Source organism: Thalassophryne amazonica, chromosome 14 (assembly GCF_902500255.1).
Source record: "Thalassophryne amazonica chromosome 14, fThaAma1.1, whole genome shotgun sequence".
Classification (NCBI taxonomy): Eukaryota; Metazoa; Chordata; class Actinopteri; order Batrachoidiformes; family Batrachoididae; genus Thalassophryne; species Thalassophryne amazonica.
Window position 1 is genome coordinate 49,774,244 of NC_047116.1, and position 26,283 is coordinate 49,800,526.

The window sequence follows — 26,283 nt, forward strand, 5'->3', positions numbered from 1 at the left end:
GGGGGCAGGGCTGGCTGCCCACAGCTGTTGAGACATCTCTGGCTCTGGACATCACACCTGCAGCACACATCCCATGTTTTGACAGACAGACGCTTGTGTGTGCTTGTATGGAAATACATAAAAACATATATTACTTTTGAGACGGGCTGGAGAAATGGACTGTCAGTTCATTTGGAAATGCAGCAGGCGATCTGAATGTCATGTCTGACAGGACACACGTGTCGGGCCATGAACAGACCAGGACAAGCCAACAGTGCAACAAATATGCCACTTTCAGTCATGTATCAGCAGAAATACGCTGTACCAAACGCTGTGTGCTCAGTTATCACAGCGCATTTTTTTCTTTTTTTTAGAAAATACATTTATCTGCTTGTTGATTTTAGCCATTTCACGCTCCTGTTACAAGACAATGATTGTAGTGCAGTGGTAACGTTTCCATATGGTAATCAGAGCGTGCAGGTTCAAATCCTGTGGCATTTTTTTCTTTTTTTATTTAACCACCTGCTTCTGTATTGCGTCCTCTTTTATGTATTACTTATATCAACCCAGTCCTTCCTGGTCGAAAGAGACTGTCGCATGCACGAACAGTCACACCAGGATCATGCCTGCCCTTCAGCAATGTTTTGTGGTTCAATCATACAAGTTGTTTCACCATGACTCGCCCTGCTGCGTTGTACCCTACAGAGAGTGACATATGTTGCACAACACCACAAATTACCATGTAGCAGTTCTCATTTACACCTCTGATTTGACTGCTGCTTATATTAGTTACTTCGGTCTTTCCCATTTTTAAGAATGCTGCAGAATTCTTCAGCTGACTGTTGGGCCACGTTCCCCAAAGTGAAAAGCCACGATATGCTTTAAATTTAGGACAATATACACATCCTGAAATACTGTCATGAAGCACAGAATTTTTTTTTACCAAAATATTAATAAAAAAAACACAAAAAGAATGAAAGAATTAAGGTCTTCATGCCACACAAACAGTGGTGATGTTGATGGTAACATGACCTAATGAAACTGACAAGCTCTTTTAAAGCTACATGTAACTTCATTCACACCTGCTCTGAATTTTCATAATGCGTGAGATGATAACGCTTAACCACCAGACCATCACTTCCCCAGTATTATAATATTAAGCATTTTATGAACATACATGCAATTTACCTCCATCACTCATAAGGTACTTGTAGAAGCAAGTTAAGGCACCTTGACACTTGCACGCATTTAACCCCTGCACTACCGTGCAATTCGTTACGCCAATGCGACCCACTGTGTTCCACTGGATTCTGCACTTTGTGCTGCTGGATGCTGCGTTGTATAAAATAATTACTTTGCAGCGGATTAATCATTTGCTCTCAGAGCTTGGCTGATGAAACCACCTGTAATTACTCTGGATCACAGAGGAATTTTCCACAGCTGCACTTCATGATGTGGAGAACGCATTTGCAATCATCTAAAAGGTAATTTGTAATATTTATATTGCAATGGCTTGGTAAAACAGTTGGATTTCCCTTCCTTCTTTTTAGTGTCTGTAAAATTATGTTTATGATAGATTTAACATCTCGCCATAATCGTTCAGATGTGCTGCAGTGTGCTGTGAGGTGATACGCTAAAGCAAAGACTCAAAAACACTCAGTGTTTTTGAATAGTTTTTGCAATGTTCACATGTAGTTCACAAAATTAAAGCGTGACAGAGATTTTGAACATTTTTTAATTTTCTTGGTGCATTTGCAAGCAGCCATTCACAGTTTACAATGGTTTACAGCGAGTTTACTCTTTGGCACAGCAGATTGCGCACCAGTGTGCAGATCAAATTCATAAAGTGTCAAGACACCTTTAGTCAGAACTTAACCTATCAGATCCTTTTTCTTGCCTTTTAAATTTGCAATTCTGCAGTTTAACCATCTTTTTAGTTCCACTACTGTTACTGCCTCAAGTGGTAAAATAATAACAGCTCCAGGTACATCTTCTGGGTCCAAAATTTAAAAATGCATTGTGCGACGGCTACTTCTGGGCATGGGCAGCACAGTGACTTAGTGGTTAACACTGTTGCCTCAGAGCAAGAAGGTCATGGGTTCGATTCCCACCTGTGGCCTTTCTGTGTGGAGTTTGCATGTTCTCCCTGTGTTTGTGTGCCCCCACCCCCGGTGCTCCAGTTTCCTCCCACATTTAATGACACGCAGGTTAGGTGAATTGGAAACTTTATAACTGCCCAGGTCTCCCTTGCAAAAGAGGTCTCTCAGTGGGACTAACCTGGTTAAATAAAGGTTAAATAAAAATAATAAAAATGTGCACTGGCACATGCAATCCCCCTATTGCAACTTATGTACTGAAGAAAAATAATTACTCTGTGTAATTCTTTATTTTTTAATATACACAGCTGGTCATAAAACATTTGGTTAGCAGATCAATTTTTAAGGTGTGATAATAGAAGAGGGACCTCAGTAGGACAGGACCTGTAATACATGTAGAACTGGGATTTGATTGCTAGTCATGCTATTCTCTTTGTCTTGGACAAGACAATTCCCCTGCATTATCTCCTGCATAGTAACCTGCATGGGACTAGTGTCCCATCTACGGTGAGTTGGAGACTCTCATCAGCTTCATGCTAAGGAATCCAGGGACAAGCACCGGCACTAGTAAGAATCAGCAATAAGTTGACAGTGTTGCTGCATCTCAAGGTTGGCTCCAAAAATCAAACTGAGGACTTGATCAAACTATTCACAAAATCAACATCTCAACCTCCTAAAGCTATGACACTTCATATATAGCATCCTCGTCTACATTCTGTTAATGCAGAGGTCTCAAACCGATTCCAGAAAAGGCCAAGAGGGTGCAGGTTTTCTGTGAAATCACCCACTCCACTAGGTGATTTCACCTGCTCAATGTCATGTTATCACCTGGTGGAGTATGTGTCGCAGTTAGTATCTTAGTGAAGCGACCACTTGCAGCTGAACACAAATGACATGTTTGTATTCAGCATTATCTTGCTATCCATGTGAATAGACTGTGGAAATTCCCTCCACTGTTCCCAATAATGGCAAAATAAAAAATAAATAATAAAACGATAATAAATTTAAATAATAATAATAATAATAGAACAGCACACTCAACGATTTGCAGAACGATGTCCCTGCTGGATCTGTGTCCTATCTTCCATGTCCAACATATAATCTACAGTTTATATGTTCCTTTTGTCCTTGGCTTCCAATTCTGTGCACAGTGATTGTTCAGGGACAGCTTCTGATCTGTGATCCAGCAGCACTTCAGGGGTGTGTGTCCTTTCATTTAATTTCATTTATTTTTCAATAACATTCTAAGTCCCTTTGGCTGTTCCCTTATTTTTTCACTTGGAGTCTCCACACCAGGTCCAAGGTAAATCTGCACATTGATTTGGCACAGATACATCCTCCTCCCTCCTCCTGCGTTTTGGCTCTGGTGGACATATGACGTCATATATCCAGAGCACAGCATTTAGCAGAAGGAATTTCCCGGTTTAAAGACATATGCGCACTATTGGAGCTGGAACTGAGGAGTGTGTATTGTTTAATGAAAGCATATCATCATATTGTGCATTCCTCACAACAAGCACATCAAAGGACTCCCACTGCACGTCCTCAGAGAAAGAGCGAGAGAGAGAGAGGGGGAGGAGAGTGGGAGAGGGAGAATGAGAGAGAGAGGAAGACAGAGATGGAAAGAGAGAGTGCTCAAGACAAAAATGGATTCAAAATGACCTAGTGTTGTGCGCTCTGCTCCTGTAGACTTGTGCTCCCCCCCCAAAAAAAGGCATTAAATGTGTGTTGTCCTGGTGTCCAGCAACTGTGGCCAAGCAGACAGCAGCTCGGCCACTTCCAGAAGCGGCTGTTCCTTCCCAACCATCTCAGCTATTGTGGCATGCTCCCCCAAAGCTTGTGCATGTGGCCACCCCCCCCCCCCCCCCCCACACACACACACACACACACCACCACCACCACCACCGCCACCACAACTCCTCCCACAGTCCTCTCATGAATCTCTCATGTTAGGTGTCGCAGCGACTACATTCAAAAGATTGCACGATAGCAGTGATGGCTCTGGGAGCAAACTGGGAAGAGTCTTGTTGACTTGCCAACTGTGAGAAATTCAAAATCCAGGCGCAACACTGGCGACACCTTGTGAGTGAAGTGAGGGAAGAGCACCACCCAGCAAAGGTCACGCATAACCAAGCAATTTCCCTTGCAGTTGCCGTTCACAGGCTGTCGCAGCCCAGTGAGCTAGGACCCTTAGTAAAGCAGGCCTCGATCAAACTTGAACTGCACACAACAGCAAAAGGGTGCACATGTCAGTCAAAGAGCCAGCAATATGCCAGCTGAATCTCTATATGGATCATAATGGAAGTACAATTTGTCATGTAGCACACATTCAATCCTATGTTTATCAGAATAAGTACAACAGTTTTGAGTTCTTGGCATACTTTATCAAAGATGCTCTTTTTTAAAGAAAAAATAAAATAAAAAGGTGATAATTTGACTCCTGGATACAGGTACACAATATTCTCAAAACACTACACATTGTCCTTCCAAAAACCAATGCCTCCATGAAAACAAGCAAAACTGTAATTTCCAAGAATGCACAGTTTTTGTTTGATCTCTTTTCCCTACTTCCTAACACTGAGATTCCAGGTAAGGGAGTCAGACCAGTTGATAAAGCTATATACAGTGGGAGAGAGTAGTCATAATGATGGAAAGCGCAGCATCCGGCACCAAACATGGGAATACATTTGGACATCTGGACAGCCCCAGAAAATGTGTGCTTGTGACAACAGACCATCACAATTTAAATAATCCCCAAGGGCACACGTCTTTAACTCAACAAACAACACAAAAAAAGGATATGTGTAGTAGAGCGTCAAAGTTCACACAAGTTCCATAAATTACTGGTGAAATTATCATGATTGCGAAAAATGTCAACAATCCTACTTTTAAAATAATGTTATGCTGAAAATACATCATTACAAGACTGAAGAGAGACAGAAAAATGACTAAGGTCTACTGAAACAACATCTGTAATCCTTAAATTGTTCCTAGTGAGACATGAAATATCTGGCGTTTAGTAATGCCCACATGGTCAAATAGAACCAATTCTTCCTACCACATATGGTCACATACAGGCCACTGCAGGGGTCATTATTACGGAGTGTCTATACGCCCAACTGTTGGGTCAATAAAGTAAATTCACGAGCATATACACCCAACCACAACAGACCAATGAGTGCGCTTGTAAGATCACTTCCGGTTTCAACGCGGGAGGGAAAAAAGGCGGATATTTTCTCGCCAGCTGCGGGAGGGTTCACAGCCTGCGGAGGAGCTGTGATCTAAAGTGGTTCTGTTTGGCCCATCACACCCAGGGAACAGTGTCAAACTAACACCATCTTACAGCCAACAAGCAGCATTCTGTTCAAAAACTGTTCCGTCGTTGTTAACAGGCTTCCATTCAAAATGCTTATGAAGTTTGTCTGTTTTCATCCATTGCGGTGTTTTCACAGTAATTAAAGATGGCGCCATTAAATGTGTCAAACATACGCTGCAATAGAGCCTTAAAAAGTGGTGTAAAAAACATAGTTTAGATGCACAAAACGTGTGAAATACACGATCATGGTTGGGCGAATAAGATAAGACATTATATTTATCTGCCCAACGGTTGGGCATATAGCCTTTGCCTTATTATTATTAGTCTTATTTTGACTGAAGTTATTATTATATTTTGAGATTTGCACTCAGTCAGTCATTCGTCTGGTTAGCAAATAATATGCAACCCCAATTCCAATGAAGTTGGGATGTTGTGTAAAATGTAAATAAAAACAGAATACAATGATTTGCAAAGCCTCTTCAACCTATATTCAACTGAATACACCACAACAACAAGATATTTAATGTTCAAACTGATAAACATTGTTTTTTATTATTATTTGTTAATTTTGAAATGGATGCCTGCAACATGTTTCAAAAAAGCTGGGACAGTGGTATGTTTAACACTGTGTTACATCACCTTTCCTTCTAACAGCACTCAATAAGCGTTTGGGAATTGAGGACATTGTTGAAGCTTTGTAGGTGGAATTCTTTCCCATTCTTGTTTGATGTATGACTTCAGTTGTTCAACAGTCCGGGTCTCCGTTGTCGTATTTTGCGTGTCATAATGTGCCACACATTTTCAATGGGGCAATGATGGCAAGCAGACCAGTTGTGTACCCGCACTCTTTTACTATGAAGCCACGCTGTTGTAACACGTGCAGAATGTGACTTGCCATTGTCTTGCTGAAATAAGCAGGGACGTCCCTGAAAAAGATGTTGCTTGGATGGCAGCATGTGTTGCTCCAAAACCTGGATGTAACTTTCAGCATTGATGGTGCCATCACAGATGTGTAAGTTGCCCATGCCATGGGCACTAACACACCCCCATACCATCCCAGAGGGCGGTCACATCTCCTCCTCTCTCCTCAAATTTTGTGTTTTTCCCTCTGGCCCAACCTTCAAAAGTCCCAACTTCACCAGACTGTGTATTCTTTGAACTATATTTGGAATAACCATGGAATTGATCAGCTGGTCTCTCAACACTATTGACACCATTTTTTCAACAATGAATCAGTGCTGGGGGACTCTACGTGCCCAGATGGAACCTATCCTGTGGGCTATGTTCTCAGCGCTTGGGAATGGCGCATCGCATGCTTGGCACCACTCTCTGTGGAAGACGTCAAGGATTTATTCTTATTTGCCTTTATGGTAGGAGGTCTTTTGCTTCTTGGATTATGCACTACCCTGACCTACCAGAAAATTGGCAAGACGGCTGCTACCAAATCCACAACCCCACATCTGTCCGTCATGATTAACGAGGTGGGCAAGGTGGTACAATCTCAGACTGCATTAACTTTTGAACTTAAACACAAGTTGGAAACCATCTTAGAACAATTGCCTGCCCTGCAAAGGAATTGATGTGGGACACCAGTGAATATTCACAATTGGATCTGGACGGTTAAAGAGAGGCCATATTGGAATTCTGTGTCTCTCTGCCTAACCTAATCATGGCAGCCTTATGAGCTACCGAAGGTCACAATGCCCCGCTGTTTTTCCTCCAGAAGGATTTCAACGGCCTTGGTGAAGCATGTGGCTCCCTCTTCATCTACCCTTCCCTATAGCCACTCCAGACTCTATGCACACACAGACAGAGACTGATATGAACTCATCTGCACACATGATGCATGCAAAAAAAAGGGATGCTGATGAAACAATGCATTCTGGGTCAACTTTTCCTATATGCATTGTATTGTAATGCTTATTTCAAACAAATGTTTAGTGCTGATATTTGATTTTCCTGTACTGTAACAGTGTGAAAGCTTGGACAACAAATAAGTAAATGAGAGTGGTAAGTAGTTTGGGCCATTCCAACCAGCTTATGGAAACAATAATTCAGAAACAACAAATATTATTTTGTAACTCACCAAATTAAACATAGAGCATAATGAGGATGAACTAACTGATTTGTGGTGAACTTTGACACACCAAATCATTTAGAAAAGCAACTTTGTTTTGCTTATGTAACATCCCATACACATGTCTGCCACCTGCTGGATGACTAAAGGATGCTGAACAGATTATAGAAAATTATGAACAGCTGTGGATGAATTTATATTTAGTTTGACTGCCACCTGCTGAACACTAGACATGTCACGTAATTGTTGGCACACTCTGCTCACTGGAGGTTGACTTCATGCAACAGCTAACAGGTTACGGTAGCAACTGCAAGGAGAAAAATGAGGCCCAATATGTGGGCAAATAGGAATGAAATATACAAAAATATGGAAAAGTAAAACTGGAATTAAAGAAAAAAATAGAATATGTGGCTGGGGATGGTACTGTAACTTTTCTTCAATACTAATACAATAACATGCTTTTGGAGGACGGTATGCATTTTCAGAGGCCCAACATCCATACCCAGTCACCCAAAATGACGGATATTCGCACGAGTTAGACGCGGGCGAATATCTGTCATTGCGGGTGACTGGGCATGGACAGAGAGACTAAAAATGCATACTGCATGACAACTGCATGTTATTTGCATTATTATCACTTACTGAGATACACAACACATTAACAATATTTAGTGTCATTTCAAAACACACGACACTCAGCAAATGCATACATAAAAAGTTGGCTCACTTTAACTTTGCCGTGTTGGCTGGTACCGCACTGCTCTCCAAATTCGGCAGTGTGTCCTCATCAAGCTGGCTGCTTTGGCTGCTGTTCATTGTCGGACTATCCATGATAAAATCATCCGGAATATCCATATTGGTACCAACACACACTTCTCGCCTTTTCTTGTAATCGTCTGCGGACAGTTCTTGGGTTGCGCATGATATGACATTATCACTTTATGCACAGTGGGCGGGTATTGGGATACCTGCCAGTTATGTTTAGCACTTTTTAATCATTGTTTATCAGTTAACAGTTGTATTTGTGCATGCACAGGCTCTAGCAACAGAATGTATCCCATAGAGCAGTGGGACGTTCACCCATGGTCTGTGAAAATAATAAGTGCAGGTTGATTCAGATGAGGGTGAATGTGCATAGTCCATCTGATAATGTTATCGAACTACAAGTAATAAAAATTCTAGGTAGAACTATACACACACATACATATGTGTGAATTTATATTCCTATTTCAAAAAACAATTCATATGAGTTGATAAAGTTTCAAAAGTAGAGCTGGGATCGATTCAAATTTCAGGAATTGATTTCATTCCAATTCTTAAGATTCAGAAATAATTATTTCGATTCAGTTAGATTCAATCCATTTCGATTTGATCTGATAACGATTTTGGGTTAGTGTTATTAAAACAGTTTTTGAACTGTTACCTAATTGTCAAGTTATGCAACATATTAATACTAGCATTATATTGACATTTGATGACAAATTAATGAAGTATTGGTAGTTAATAATGATGGCTATAAGACTGATGGCACGGACAAATCCCCCTCCCAGAATGATAGAGTAGTATTTTTATTTTACAAATATGCTGAAGGGCAGAATTACTGAACAGATCCAGGGTAGCCAAAAGAGGCCGCAATTGGAACCTGGCGCATTGGCCCTGACTCAGGTACATTTCTACACGCTTCCATGTTTTGGCCTGATGCCGTGTTTCTTTTGGCTTTAAAGTAAGGCTGTAACAAAGATTTTATATATATATATATATAAAATAGTTCTCCCACTTAGAAATCATGGAGGGGTCTGAAATTTTCATCTTAGGTGCATGTCCACGGTGAGAGACGTAATCTAAAAAAATAAAAGCCGGAAACCACAATGTATGATTTTTTAATAATTTATTTGTATGTTACTGCTGCAAATAAGTATTTGAACCCCTACCAATCAGCAAGAATTCTAGCTCACACAGACCTGTTAATTTTTTTTTTAAGAAGCCCTCTTATTACGCACTCTTTACCTGTATTAATTGCACCTGTTTGAACTTGTTACCTGTATAAAAGACACCTGTTCAACACACTCAATCAATCACACTCCAACCTGTCCACCATAGCCAAGACCAAAGAGTTGTCTAAAGACACCAGGGACAAAACTGTAGACCTGCACAAGACTGGGATGGACTACAGGACAACAAGCAAGGCGCTTGGTAGAAGACAACAACTGTTATGATTATTTATTAGAAAGTGGAAGAAACACAAGATGACTGTCAATCTCCCTCGATCTGGGATTTCATGCAAGCTCTCACTTTGTGGGGTGAGGATGATTCTGAGAAAGCTCAGAACTACACAGGAGGACCTGGTCAATGACCTGAAGACAGCTGGGACCACAGTCACAAAGATTACATTAGTAACACATGATGTTGTCATGGTTTAAAATCTTGCAGGGTAGCAAGGTCCCCCTGCTCAAGCCAGCACATGTCCAGGCCCATTTGAAGTTCACCAGTGACCATCTGGATGATCCAGAGGAGGCATGGGAGAAGGTCATGTGGTCAGATGTGACCAAAATAGAGCTTTTTGGTATCAACTCCACTCGCCGTGTTTAGCGGATGAGAACAACCCCAAGAACACCATCCCAACTGTGAAGCATGGGGGTGGAAGCTTAAGTTTTGGGGTGCTTTCTGCAAAGGGGACAGGACGACTGCACCATATTGAAGGAAGGATGCTGGGGTCATGTATTGTGAGATTTTGGCAAACAACCTCCTTCCCTCAGTCAGAGCACTGAAGATGGATCGTGGCTGGGTCTTCCAGCATGACAATGACCCCAAACACACAGCCAGGGCAACTAAGGAGGGGCTCCGTAACAAGCACTTCAAGGTCCTGGAGTGGCCGAGCCAGTCTCCAGACTTGAGCTGAAAATCTTAGGAGAAAGCTGAAACTTGAAACCTGAAAGATTTGGAGATGATCTGTATGGAGGAGTGGACCAACATCCCTGCTGCAGTGTGTGCAAACCTGGTGGAAAAACTACAGGAAATGTTTGACCTCTGTAATTGCAAACAAAGGCTACTGTACCAAATATTAACACTGATTTTCATAGGTGTTCAAATACTTTTTTGCAGCAGTAACATACAAATAAATTATTTAAAAAAAAAAATCATACATTGTGATCTCCAGATTTTTTTTTTTTTTTTTTTTTTTTTAGATTATGTCTCTCACAGTGGACATACACCTAAGATGAAGATTTCAGACCCCTCCATGATTTCTAAGTGCGAGAACTTGCAAAATCGTAGGGGGTTCAAATACTTATTTTCCTCACTGTATATATATATATATATATATATATATATATATATATATATATATATATATATATATATATGCTGGCTTTACTTCACAAACTTTGGCCCTAAAAATTCAGGCAATAGTGTTATAAATGTAAAACATTTGCATATTCAAAAGAGATTAAGATTATTAAATATGAGACTAACTCATGCAGTTGGGTAATATCATTAGTTGCTTGCTTGAGTGTGCGTCTGTGTGTGCGTGTGTGTGGGGGGGGTTGAAGCCTATCTGAACAGTCATAGGCTGTGAGGTGGGGTACACTCTGGACAGGATGCCAATCTGTCACAGTGCCACATATAGACAGACAAACTCATTCACGCACGTATGAAAACCTATGGTCAATTTTGAGTCAACGTGTATGTCTTTGGATACTACCTGATGGAGTATTATTCTTTTAAATTTGTCTATGTAGGCAGTGTTCATTACATAAGTTTTAATTTTCATATATTATGCACTATAAACAGCGATGAGGATAACTGATACAAAAACACTTAACAGTTGCTGAAAAACACTGAAAATAAGTTTAAACCTGATAAAAAAGTGACCTTGAAAAACACTGAAATAAGCTGCTCTGCTCAAAATTCACTGGCTCAAAAACATAACAGGGGCTAATACTTTTTGGTAGCTTTCAGTCTGCTTTTCTTCAAAAACTCAGTTCAAGAATTTTCCAGCACTTTATTTTATCTCTTCCAGAAAGTACTCCTCATCCATACAAACTCATTTAAATTATACAAAGTTACCAATACAAACATGGGTTTGACTTTTTTTTGTTTTGCTCTCTGTTTGGCACCTGTGAGTCAGTCACACACAGAAATACATTGTGGCAGTTAGCTAAGCAGGATTTGGGTTTTTTTTTTCCTAGAAGCAGGTCCGCTCCTGAGATATGGATGAAGCCTAATCAAAATGAAGACATCACATGCTGTGTGTCTGATGTTCAAACATAATGAAACACAAGGGAACTGATATGGAATCACTGTGTTTTGATCCATACTTAATAGTTTAGAGTGGGAAAAAAGTAAAAATTGCATTATTTATCGTTGGGCAGTATGTCTCATGGCCAATTTGCTACAACCCCAATTACAATGAAGTTGGGACATTGAGTAAAACGTAAATAAAAACAGAATACAATGATTTGCAAATCCTCTTCAACCTATATTCATTTGAATACACCACACAGACAAGATATTTAATGTTTAAACTGATAGACTTTTTTGTTTTTGTTAAAATATCTGCTCATTTTGAAATGGATGCTTGCAAAACATTTCAAAAAAGTTGGGCCAGGGCAAAAAAAGACTAGGAAAGTTGATGAATGCTCAAAGAACACCTAATTGGAAACAGGTGAATGTCATGATTGGCTATAAAAGGAGTATCCCCAAAAGGCTCAGCCATTCACAAGCAAAGATGGGGTGAGGATCACCACTTTGGTAACAACTGCATGAAAAAAATAGTCGTACAGTTTAAGAACAATGTTTCTCAATGTTCAGTTGCAAGGAATTTAGGGATTCCATTATCTACAGTCCATAATATAATCAGAAGATTCAGAGAATCTGGAGACTTTCTACACATAAGCGGCAAGACCGAAAACCAACTGAATGCCCGTGACCTTCAATCCCTCAGGCAGCACATCATTAAAAACCGACATCATTGTGTAAAGGATCTTACTGTGTGTGCTCAGGAACACTTCAGAAAACCATTGTCAGTTAACACAGTTCGGCGCTACATCTACAATTGCAAGTTAAAACTCTACCATGCAAAGTGAAAGCCATACATCAACAACATCCAGAAACGCCACCGCCTTTTCTGGGCCCGAGCTCATTTGAAATGGACAGACACAAAGTGGAAAAGTGTGCTGTGGTCTGATGAGTCCACATTTCAAATTGTTTTTGGAAATCATGGAAGTTGTGTCCTCTGGACAAAAGAGGAAAAAGACCATCCAGACTGTTACCAGCGCAACGTTCAAAAGCCAGGATCTGTGATGGTATGGGGGTGTGTTAGTGTCCATGGCATGGACAACTTACACATCTGTGATGGCACCTTCAATGCTGAAAGGTACATCCAGGTTTTGGAGCAACACATGCTGCCTTCCAAGCAATGTCTTTTTCAGGGGCGTCCCTGCTTATTTCAGCAAGACAATGCCAAGCCACATTCTGCACATGTTATAACAGCGTGGCTTCGTAGTAAGAGAGTGCAGGTACTAGACTGGCCTGCCTGCAGTCCAGACCTGTCTCTCATTGAAAATGTGTGGTGCATTATGAAGCGCAAAATGACAACGGTTTCAGCTCTACATTTGTTTAGTCCAATAGTCACAAATAGGTTGCACTATGAAGTGTCTGCCTAAATGTCTTTCTGCACACTGTATTCTTTGAAATGCTGGGCAGCAGTTGCAATATTCTGACTTGATGGTGAAGAAAAAGGCATCAAACTGAAGTCCACATCACGGTCCAGGGAACAAATTTAATTTCAGTTCACTCCGAAGACTAATACCCCCGTCACACATAGCCGGAATCATGCAGAGTGCCGTCGGAGTTATGAATTGGCACACATCTGAAAGGTGTCGGGATATCAAAAGTTTCTGACAGCCATCTGCAGAAGTCCACACAATTGGTTAAAACTGACCAGTGGCCCCGAGTGTGACACACATGTTCATAATTCTCCGGGTGCTGTCGAGATGGGACACCTATCCAACAGCAATCCATATGTAATCTGACAACCATCTGATCGCAATTTACATATTCCGATGACGGCATAAACAGAATCTGAAACGATCTGATTGCGGTTGATTGAGCTCTGAGATCGATCACAGCAAAGCCTGCCAACATGTTGTGCCACGTTTGTCCACCTCCACTGGACCCCGGCCAGGGAGGGCGAAGGAAATATTGTTATGTAATAACATGTATGTGGCAATGTGCGCACGTCAGAGGCTCGGTACAATGCTGCAACACAGCTGAACAGGATGTCATCGCTGTAACGCACGTGTTATTACGCGTACACCTACGTCTGTAGTAGGCATGATGCATAAATATTTTCCCAGCACATGACGACATAAATAAACATGGAACTCACCTCCGGTAGCTCGCATTCCACAGCGCGACACAGACAGCTGGTCAAGTCCCTTTCACTCGCTGCACTGTGTGCTGCCAACATCGATCAGATAACAAAAGCATAATCCACCTCTCGTATAATTAAATCCTATGTGAAGTGCCGTCCCACAACAATAATCCAGCTACAGTTGTGTTATGATGCATATCAAGTAAAATGACAACAAAAAAGAGTTTAAAAAAAGAGAAAAGAGAAAATCCACTGGCTGCATCTGAATGTTGCGCACATGTGGGAAGTTAGTGCACCGCCAACACAGTTCAGCGGCAGTTATGGAGTCCAGCCGGACAAATAAAATCTAACAATGCAAGTATATACTGATCAAACACCTAAAGGGATTTTTCACTGGACTGTACAACAGCAGGTGATCACTGACAGCAGTCAGTGCGCTCAGATGGACATCAGCTCCAGTGGAGTTGCTGGTACAGCGTTTATGGACACATATAGTGTACACGCAGCTGAGCGAACATTTCGGCCACACACTCGCACACTGCTTTGATCACCTGTTCTACACACGTACATGCGCGTACTCAGTCATGTGAGACATACACTGATGGAGAGGTCAGTTTAGCGCTGGGAATGTGAGGAGGAGTGCAGATTTGAGTGAGTGGGTGAGTGACAGCTCCAATGTTGGTGCCATCTGACAGCAGTCTGTCATCTGACTGTCTGAAATATGTTTGGGCTGCATCCTGCAGGTGTGCACGAGGCAGTCCGGATTTGTTCGGACCACAGCTGGTCACGCCTCTTTTCCTGCCAAATGCGTTGGATAATGGCAATATTTGCCATGTCAGAATGGCTCCTCCACATTCTTGCTATGTGTGATGGGGCCCTAAGAAGCAATGTGGTGAGACTGAAACAACAAGAAGGAAGATGGTCTGCCACAATGTCTGCACTTATCTGTTTGGAGAAGCAAATATGCAAATGTGCACCAAGTGCTGCACTTGTAAGTGGAGCTTCTTTGAGATGACAGGGAGGTAATAAACAGATAAGAGACATTTCTCGGAATCAGCAAGAGAAGAAAAGGAATCTTCCACATGCACATACAAATTCAAAGAGAGATCAAATGTGACAGTTCTGTATCTTCAAATGTTCCAGGGTGTCTGGACTGTGTTTTGCAATGGTTTCTCATCAGTTCCTGATTTGTGCTATGGCAACACAATCCACAGGGTCAAGGAGTTTCTGGCAGATGTCTGACTACACTGTGCCTATAATTGGAATCCCCCTGAGAGCCAAGTGAAAACAACAAGCAGCATGTCAGAGCACTGGTGCCAGGTTTGAGTCTCCCTGTCATGAGATACAATATCAGTTTCCACTCAACAGCACCATGCCACAACGAATTAGCGGCAGACACCCAAAAAGGGAACATAGGCCAAAAAAAACCAGACAAAATTAAATTGGGATCTCACCTTTACTACAGTAAATTTGACTATTTTTAAAGAAAGCTTCCAAGAACACACAAATGCCACCGTCAATTCCCTTCTAATTCTAACTTCTAAGTCACGCTACCCCTGGAAGGGACGTAAGTCCGACATAGGTTACTTCCCCAGTCAAGGCCTTTTGTTAAATTTAGGCTGTAAGCAATGTAGCCACTGTAGTGTGTGATACCAATGCCCCAAATAAATACGAAATTGAACAACTCAAATCAACAATACTCAGTGTTATGAATAGGCATACTGATGTTAACAACATCAGTGGTTTATTTTTCTTTTCTCTCTCTCTTTTTTCCAGCCAGCCAACCAATATGTGCTTATACAGCAGCGACAAAGGGCTTTCCTGATGACTGATTTCTGTTGGCTGGGCCCGGTCTGGACTGACTGAACATCTGAACTACATGCTCAATGCTCGCTATCGATTCAACAGCAAGGAAGTACCCTTTATTATTTATTGTGCGTGTGTGGTGTCGTTTATTCTGTGATGTGATCAGGTTATCTGAGGACACGTCCCCTGTGTGATTAAGGTGCTTTGACTGGGAAGGAAGGGCTGAAGCTGATGATTGCAACGTTGTATCAATGAGACGCCTTGCTGCATGTAGCTAACTTTAGCCTGAACTGGACATAATTTTGGTTGTTGGCTTCCGGAGATGATGAATTGATTCCCACTGGTCATCAGAAGGGTTGTCACCCCCTACTGGCTTGGGGGTTGATCAGTGGGAGGAACTGAGCTGCCAAGTGGATTGTCCTCTTTGGCAGACACTGTGAACTGACTTGTGGACTGTTTTAAATACATTTGGAAGAAACTGATATTTTTATAAAATCATTTTCATTAAATTGTACATTTTAAGAAGAATGGAAATAAAGAAGTTAAATTCAGTTTTCCTCTGTGGTTCACATTGTGCGGGCGTGAAAGGAAACCTGAATCTAAAGGCTGACCAAGTTTTTGGGGAAACTGTTACAGAGCCATCCATTGGTAGTTTTTCCCCATTGATGTTTCTTTTATTGCTTTTCTGACATTGTATTGTCAAAATTGTAACAAAATTTAGCACAGACTTGGACAACTAAAGTCAAGTGTCAATGACCACTCTTTCTCCACTTGGATTCCCTGCAGACTCAGATAAAGACTAAATGCCATACTCATTCCAGAGAACACAAACACAAATAACCAGTCATCAAACCTTTTTGAAAGGAAGAAAGAGTTCCATCATAGAAATAAAGGCTTTTTCAACCACCAAAACAAGCTGTTGAATGAACTCTGCTGCCATCTTGGATTCTCAATGCAAAAGGATAGGAAAGAAGTCCTTAAAACACTCATCAGTGCAGAGCTGCAGACAATAAAATGTCAGACACTTCACAAATACTGGAAGCCAGGGGTTCTAAAGAGTGAGTCTAAATAGTAAAAAGTTAATAAAGACTATAAGAGAGATAAGAGTTCACAGAGTTGGGACAAATATCTCTGCAATGTTAATGTGTAACAATTTACTAGCATACCCAGTTTACCAACATACACCCAGACTGCTGCAGTAAAACATTCATAAAGTCAAAGAGGTCGTGAGAATGAACAATTCCAAAAACAAATTAGGTTAGACTTCAATAAAAGAACTGTATTGTAACTGTTTATTACAGTGTTTCCAAGTGTCAAGAGCTGCAGTGAGAAGTATCATCAAGAAATTTAAAGAGAGACTCAGTGCAGAACAAGCCTGGAAGAGGTAGGAAACAAAAGATTTCAAAGACTCTGGAAAGAAAACTAGTGAGAGATGTGTCTAAAGACCCCAGAACAGCTGCCAAGACACGAGTGAATGACTTAGTCACATCGGGAATTGTAGTCTCAAAGAAGACAATCAGTAGAGGCCTGGACAGAAATGGACTGCAAGGTTGCAGACCAAGAAAAACCACCTCTGCAGAAAAGACACCTTCAAGTCAGACTGAAAACTACAACAAATGACTGCAGGCTGTTATTTAGCAAAAAGGACACACAATTGACTATTAGCATCAGGGAGGCTAATAATTTTGACCCTGGAAGTTTTTATAGCATTTGTGAAATAATTTTGTTTCTATGTGCAAAGTAAAATAATTTAAGGATCCAAAAAAACCTAGGATGTTTACAAAAGCTGTGTTGAAAATTTCTTGTTTAAAAAAGCACTTGGGAAAATTGTGAAGAAAACACAGGGGGGCAAGCAACAAATGAGTGTGTTGATGACATCACGCAGCAAGTGGCATGAAATCAGTAGAATACAAACATCTGAACTTGAAGAAGGGCCATCCATCCATCCATCCATCCATTTTCTTCCACTTATCCTAGGTCGGATCGAGGGGGCAGCAGCTGAAGCAAAGCCGCCCAGACCTCCCGATCCACACACACCTCCCCCAGCTCCTCCAGAGGAACCGCGAGGCATTCCCAAGCCAGCTGAGAGACGTAGTCCCTCCAGCGTGATCTGGATCTTCCCCGGGCCTCCTCCCGATGGGACGTGCCCGGAACACCTCTCCAGCGAGGCGTCCAGGGGGCATCCAGAAAAGATGCCCGAGCCACCTCAGCTGGCTCCTTTTGACGTGGCGAAGCAGCGGCTCGACTCCGAGCTCCTCCTCCGAGCTCCTCCTTCTTCAGCTCCTCGGGAGGAGCTGAAGAAGGGCCATTTACACAAAAATACAAATGAAAAAAATTAAATAGAGAGATAACCATGTTTGTGTGCAACAGTACAAGTATGAAAGGGTAACTCCAGACATTTTCCAGATTTCATACTACAAAATATTTTGACCAGTCACTCTCGTTGTCATTTTACACATTTATCAGGAACAAAACTTTGAATTTGTTGAACAAAAAAATTGCATCATATTGACAATACTGTTTTAATTGGGCACTGTAGTCTCATTTGAGGGCGGGCACTAAAGGGGCACTAAATTTTAGGGGCACTAAAATATGATGCATATGATGCAATTTTTCTATATCCGGGGACATGCCTCATCTGTCCCCAACCAGAAACATGGCACTTTCTCTGAGATTTTGGGCAAATTACACAGCAAACAAAGTGAAAATGCAAAGAAAAAGTGACGATGCAGCATAAAGTGGACATGTGTTGCGGTTTGTTTATGACCTGGGGCTCAAATATGTAACACGCTCCCATTTACCTAATCTTCCCTTCTCCACTGGGAATGGAAAAACCACTTTTCATGACTTCTTCGGTGATTGCAGCCGAAAACAAAACAGTACACCATTTATCCATGTGAAGCTATGCTGTGGATATATTGCACAATGGGAGTGAAGGCCCTCATAAGTGGTCAAATCCTGCGATATCACAAACGAGACTGCGGTACCCTATTGATGCTTAGTCGTGGATAGCCAATAGTTCTCCTTGTCAACATGTCAAAAGTCTCCTTGGTACGAGGAAATTAACTGCTTGTCAAGGCGATTGTGCAGGTGAGAGAACACCGCTACTCTGGCTAGGTGTGTAGGCTAAAACTTACTGACACAACCTTTCCCATTTGCCTTGTCTTCCCTTCTCCACTGGAAACTGAAAGAATTGAACTTTTCACGACTGGTTTTGTGATTGCAGCCGAAAACAAAACAGCATACCATTTTTCCATTACAAGTGATGCTGTTTGTGGGGAGAGACTAATCCCAGAGCGGAGCGTCTGCACAAGCCATTCGGAGGATTGGGGTTTTAGTGGAAACCATTTTAAACCAGCACGTTTTAAACCGGCATGTCCACTAGGTGGCGGCGAGTATGCTTTTAAGTTTATCAAGCCGGTGTCACAGACCTAACAGCCCCCCACAAAAAAAAATTGGTCCACCCTGCCTTCACTGCGCATGAGTCATTTGGGACCACAGCATCTCGTCTGAGACCGAGTCTCTACACCCAAAGCGATCAAAGCGAATAATGTGATTATTAACCTTCAGATGATAAGGTGAAACCTCTTGTATCATTCAAAAGTCAGGTTTAAGCAGAAACGAGGTCATTTTAAGCAGAAACAAGGCAATAATCAATGAGGCTTTGAAATGACAGAGGCGCAGTGAATGCACCAGCAGCAGCTTGTGTTGCTGTCGTGCTCTGATCGCTTCTCCTGTCTTTTATTATGAAAAAAATGAATTTATGTGGAAATGATTGTTGTACAAAAGCTTCTGATATCTGTCACTGAATCGGTGAGCCGCAGCTGATGCACAGAAATGACGCATGCACAGTGAAGGTAAGGCAGATCGATTTTTAGGGGAGACAGTTAAGTCGGCGACATCGGGCCGAATGGTTTGTGCTGAAACTACCACACTCCGCCCGGACATTAGTCTCTCCTGCATTTGTGCAGACTGTCCCTGGATGTGGTCAAATCCCGCAATATCATGCAGGGGTTCAAACGAGACTGCGCTGCCTGTTCCATATTCATGAGAACACTTCAAATAGTTAAAGTGCATCTGTGGCTTAAAGTACACCCACCCCCACCCACAAGTCCACAAATATCTTTTGTTGCAGTTATTCAGAAGACCTGTTTTCAGTAACAACTGCTCACTGTATTGATAGTTAATTTTCATTTGATTTTAATTTTCATTGCAAAAACATGTATTGTTAAGTAGTCCTCACAAACATATGACACAGTTTATGAGCTGCATAACAGAATATAGCAAGAATATAACATGGACTAGACACCTAACATACTCTACGCATCAGAAAACAATAAGTAATGTCAATGATTATTAATTTGTTTAGTGTACCATCTGTCACCTTTACAACCTATACATTCACTGAAAAACAGCAACTGACTGATACAACTGCTTCCCATGAGCTTAATGTAACATGACAAGTCAATTTGTCTACTGATGGCTGGAAAAATGAACATCAAGTGCCTGCAAGGAACATGCTGTCAACATGCATTCCAGCATACCAAAGTATGCATTTCATGCATAGGCTGCTTACACAAACTGGGCTCCATATATGCTAATTGAGATGTACTGAGATAATAATAATAATTCACAATATTTTATATACATATATATAAATTTTGTGACACACAAAATTTGACATTACTGTTACTGCTCTTCAACTGCTTGACCTCAGAACAGTTCAGTTGAGTCAGGGAAACAATCATAAAAACCTTTACGGTCCCTTCTATACAGTGTAATTTACTGTTGACATAATATCCATAATTTTTGTTAAAACATATGAGTTCTGTTATGAATATGTGTTCCAATGCTTACCCTCTGCACATGAACACTGACAATTTCTACACCTCTTGGAAATTGGCTGCTTGAGCAATGATGCTTATTGTACTTAAAATGCAAAGTTGTAAAGTTCACACATTGTCAAATCATGAAAAATAAGGTGTGTGTGTGTGTGTTACACTGTCTTTCCATTATAAGTTACTAGAGAACAAGGGAAAGACAGACATGGTGCAGGTTAAATATTGTAAGAACAGGGTAATAGGCTCCATGCTTGTTAGTTTGTAGCTGCTACTCTGAAAAATGAGTCTTGCACATGCTTTCTTTGTGTTTAAATAAAATTGTACTTTCACAGACACCACTGAAAAACAAACACACAGGTACTGGATAGAAAACACAAACTCGGGATTGGGGATTTTGCAAACTGGCTCAAAGTGAATTCCAAAATCAGATTTTCATTCAAACCAGTGATTACCTTTCTGGTTGCTAATTGACATGCACTGAAACCCTTCAGTCTCCTCTGTTGGTAGGGTGTGGCACTCCACAGGGAGGCGGCCCTCATCTAGGAGTGTCCAGCAACTGTCCTGCAACACTTTACAGAAACTCCGGCAAGGCAACACTGGCAATAGGCCCAAAGAGTCACACTTTGGAAGCAAGAGAAGGCAGAAAAAACATTCCAAACTATGGTGGCATTGTGACTTCAACAACCATGCCCACTCATCCAAAAGTCCCTGAACTTCCTCCACACTGTTCTGGTTGAGGTCATTTGGGACAGTAAAACTCTTCCCAAACATGAAAGAGCAGAAAGAAAGCTCCTTACCCAAGAACAAGCGGTGAGGGCATTCTGGTCCCACTGCTGAGTTGGCTAATTTGCTTGCAGTTGTTGCCTGGCTGTCTACAGCTGTGTAGCCAATTATTGTTACTTGGCTAGGCTCTAGCATTTTTATTGTTGTTTTCATAGTATGCAAAATATAATCGATTTGACTAACTCTAACTCTCTGGCTGTGAAATGATGACTGACTAGACACTGAAGACTGGTTAGATTGGGTCATGACCGGACCAGTACCAACTGTTTGTTTTGGGGTGATTAACATTTTGTGGGAATCAACTGGTTCTTTGTTCATAAATACTTGGCTAGCAAATGATAAGGGCTAGACTGTGAAGCTTGAGTAAAGGTCGGTAAAGGCTCTTGAGAAGCCTTTGCTTCTTCAGGTAATCGAATATCCTTTGCCGTTTGATTGTCCTTCGATACAGTGGTGTCGGCTGGAATAGGAAATGGAAAATCACCTGAGTATTTATGAGAATATTTTGATGAACTGAAATCCTTCACCCTCGAACTCCAGCTAGTGTTAAATTTACTATTTCTTACAGCGTTGCTCTGGGTTTCAAGAGAAAACTTTAGATTTTGCACTTGATCAAACACTCTGTGGTCAGTTGTCACTACTGGTCCCTGGTGACTATAATACACTGATACCTCACTGTTTTTGGAGCCATCAACAAATCCAGATTCTGACCCTAATCCAGAGTCAGAACAAAAATTTTCATGGGTGTCTGATGTAAATTCAGAGTCATGATCAGATATATTTTCTTTCCCTTGAAAACTTAAATTATAAGATGGTCCAGAAGCCATACCCTCTCGAAGAGATGTTCCATTGGCCGGTTCACTTATATTTGATGACATCCATGAAGTATGATTTTCTGAGGCACCATCATTGTCCAGTTGTGGTTTAGAGCTTACAGCAGGCAGTCCAGGAGGTTCCGTCATTACATCCAGAGTTTTTAATGATTGTATTATATTTCCTACATCAACAATCTCTGCCTTGATCTTTGCATTACTCTCAGATGGCTCTTCTCCACTACCTGCTGGACTGCCAGACCCCTCATGGTCCAATGCTGAGACTGAAGTTCTGGTACCGGCCCAAGACCAGAACCAAGCATCAGAATATAGCACACACTGTGCCAGGAAAAGAAAAAATAGAACACATCTCCCATCTTAAACATGTTCTCAAGTCCTGCCCACATGCACCCACTTGATCAGTAGCCCAGAGTGAAATAAAACACGTCCTTCACTCTTCACATGCACTTTCCTGGAACTCTGTCTTCACACATACACCACAAGACAGAAGAGACAAGTGAAGAGGAGGTGCCCCATTCAAAGAACTGAAGGGGGAGAGCAGAAAGAGGTGTGCTCAGCATTGGCCGCTCTGCCAATATTTCCTCTCCTAACTCCTCCTCCTCCTTCTTTTCTCATAGTAGTGAAAAGTGATTCCTCCTGCTGACTGACAGCTGAGAAATAAAACCTTACCTTTCAGTTTAAAACACTGATGCTTAAAGTGTTTTACAGAGAAGACAAATTTGTTATCCTTGAAGTGTTTTCTTTAACCGTGATAAAAAGTCTCAATTCATAATTAATAAATGGTTTAAAATTTAAAAAATACCAACTATGTAAACTGCACCAGAAGTACAAAAAACTACCTGTAACAACAAAATAAATAAATAAATAAATTGTACCAGTATTAGCAAATTTAGAATTTCTAATAACACAAATTAATTCAGTTTCATTGCAAACATGTAAACAATTATTTTCCAGTTTATAGTGGTGAGATACAAAAATAGACCAAATGCGTTCACATCGACAGTATGCAGTTGAACAGTGTGAACAAACTGCTCTGTAACACTATGACAACACATTGAGGTGGAAAGTACTGAAATAAAATTCAACAAAGTGGTACTAGTCAAAGTAACACTTTATATAAAACTTTTAAACCCTTATCAAATGTACGCACAGTGTAATGCTCATGTATCCAATTGATTCTCTGCCATTTCTTTGGACAGAAAGATAATCACATGTCCCTGCATAAATAAATTATGACCCCTCTGCTATAGTGTTTATTTAACCACTTTGGACCTGTGTTTGGAATCCTGTGTGGTTACATAGTAATCTAGTCCTCACTTTCTTGTCCAGACTGGTTTCTCATACTAGATATGAGATCAGTTGACAGAGACGCTCAACATCTGCTAATGGTTGAGATTAGTGATAAAAGGAACAGGAGGTTTATGCAAGTGTCTGTCTGATAGCACTGGGTTTAAAGTAAAGACATGTTTTGTGTGTATGTTTCCTCAGTTGGTGACAGAAAGGAACTCCATTCATTTTCTCACAACATGACAAAGAGAAGCTGAGATGTTCTTGGGAGGTGATGGTCTAGTGGTTAAGTGTTCAGCTTTAGACCAGAGGATCCCGGCGCAAAACCCAGCCAGACCAGAAAATCGCTAAGGGCCCTTGGGTAAGGTCCTTAATCCCCTAGTTGCTCCTGGGGTTAAGTGAGCTCCTTGCATGGCAGCATGCTGACGTCGGTGTGTTAGTGTGTCTGTATGAATGGGTGGATGTGAGGCATAACTGTAAACCACTTTGAGCTTCTGATGCAGATGGAAAAGTGCTATAAAAATGCAGTCCATTTGCCATTTTCAAGCTTTGAGAGCTTTACCCTGTTGGGTCTGTTGGGTCCGTCATAATTTGTTGTACAACTAAAAACCTGTCTGCAAAATTATGTTTGTGTAAACAGCTGAAACCCCAAAGAAATAACATCATGACCAAACAAAAGTTTCAAAAATGAACAATATTGCATGCAGGTATCAGCCACAGAGACTAAAGTTCATGGTAAAAAAAAAAAAAAAAAGTAGAAAAGCTCATTTAGTCAGCCCAAGACCAGGCTGTTTTTGAGTGTTAACTATTATTATAAGACTTTATAAAGGAATTATTGTCCCTCATCATTGACCCTAAGGGTAACATGATTAAGGAACTTGTGATGAATCTTTTGGGGAGTTACAATACTGCATCCTTGTATTCATTTAACAACCTTATGAAACCATCTTTCTTTGAAGTAAATTAATTTGCGTCATATTCAAATAAACACTCACATAATAATTGAAGATCTGTGTTCATCTTTCCAAAGTTCACTAACATACTGTCAGTTAACTAGACAAAGCAATAAATCAGGATATCCATGACCCTCAAGTCAAGAAGGAGATAGCGCTTAAACACACAAACTGTTCACTCGAAAAAGTTCTAAACAGAGAGTTTAATTATAGCATGACTCATGTGAATCAACACAAGAATCACAAGTTTTTTTTGGGGGGGGGGGGGGGCAATACAGGTTTGAAACAGTACTGTTTAAGCCTCTGGGGTCTAGATGTAGTTTGTAAATTTGACCATACTTCTAGTTATTCCAATTTTAAGGTTCTTGTCACTGTTTTTAGTTTTTCTTGTTGTTTTTTGAAGTATAATGTCCATGTGTTCATATCAATCTCAGCTTTCACAATACCATATTATCCGGAGTAGAAGTCACATATATCACTTCATGCAAGAAGAAGCAGAATGGAGAAAATTGATGTGTTACTCATTTATAAGACAAACACACTGTTAAAGAGCACAGCTAATGAGCTAATTATTGTCACTAAGGGCACAAAATTCGAGTAACCTGCTTCTGCCAGCCACTGAACAGATGATCGAACAGATGATCATATGTGAGATGAATATTCCACGCAATGAAATGTTTAAAAACCTGGGGTATTATTTATATATTTACAACACAAACACTGCTTTGGCCATCACAAGCTAAGAGCTAATTAATGTTTTTTTGTTACAAGTGCAAACTGCTTCTTTAAGCCACAGGTGAGATGTGGGGCTGAGGTCGTGTGTGCCTGGTGGGCCGCATTGTGGGTGGTTTCTCCCTCTGGAAGGGCAAAGGGGCTCTTTTTGTGAATCATCTGAGCTACAGTTCTGCCAGGATCTCATTTTGTGATCAGACTGTTTTATTTGAATCTCTTTCCAGAGCAAATTGTTTGGGAATTTTCATCTTCCTCATTTAACAATGGATTATCACACAAATTTTTTTGAGCTCAACGCCGATCTCTTATGCATTACATTTCTATGTGAAACATTTCCCAAAGTGATGGAGCAGTCCAACGCAACCTTACAGTTAGTTCAGTTTTAAATCGGCTCACAACACATTTATCAGTTTCCTATTCATGTTGTTACTCTGTTGTGGAAATGAACGTTTGTTCATGGGTGCCGTAACAGCACACACACACACACATACACACACACACACACACACACACACACACAGACCTGAACATCTCTTCCTGTGCATTTTTATGGCACAGTTCTTTGTGTCATTAGACAGCACTCTTTGCTGTTTCATAGACATTTATTCATATTTATTTGTTTGAAGTGAGCATAACTGCTAACTGTAGTTTATCTGGAGCCTGAGGAAAAGCTCAAAATAGTAACAACATTATGATCACACGTTTAAAGAACATTTTAAGTGTGACCTGACTCAGTTTTAAATGCGTGCTGAAAGCAATCAAGCCCTGTTAGGAAGTTACCACCTCTCTTGATTTTTTAAAAACAAAGAGGCAGTTTAATGGTGTGTTTCTTATTTCAGCTGTAAAGAGAATTTGTGGTTGTGCATCATGATTTTTTTTCCATATACAAGTCTCACCGAACTATAGGTTGCAGGACCTCTCAAACTAGTAATAAAATACTCTCAGCCGTACAAGCATTATGTTCGTTATAATTTGCAGTTGCTTAATTGGTATCCCGTATAAACTATATTCTATACTGGACTGCAGTGCACCATGGGAGTTCGGGGTTTGAGGTTTTAAATTATGTTATTGTGGTTTATGTTAGTTTAACAGTGTTGTTAGTGTTATTGATTTATTGTGTTTTTGTAGTTCAATTGGTTTAGTCAATTTAGATAAGTGTTATGTTCCTCTTACCATAAGTGACTTATGTGTCATGTTGGTACCATGAGTG

General features: G+C 40.8%; 1 protein-coding gene across 1 annotated transcript in view; it reads right to left on the bottom strand.

Annotated features, from left to right (window-relative positions):
- Positions 1-22,595, bottom strand: part of LOC117524262 (collagen alpha-1(XVIII) chain-like) — a 33,276-nt gene extending 10,681 nt beyond the window's left edge. Inside the window, exon 1 of the mRNA XM_034186032.1 lies at positions 22,098-22,595. Coding sequence (XP_034041923.1) covers positions 22,098-22,230 — 133 coding nt within the window. The 5' untranslated portion in view covers positions 22,231-22,595. The remainder of the gene's footprint in view (positions 1-22,097) is intronic.
- Positions 22,596-26,283: the final 3,688 nt, after the last annotated feature.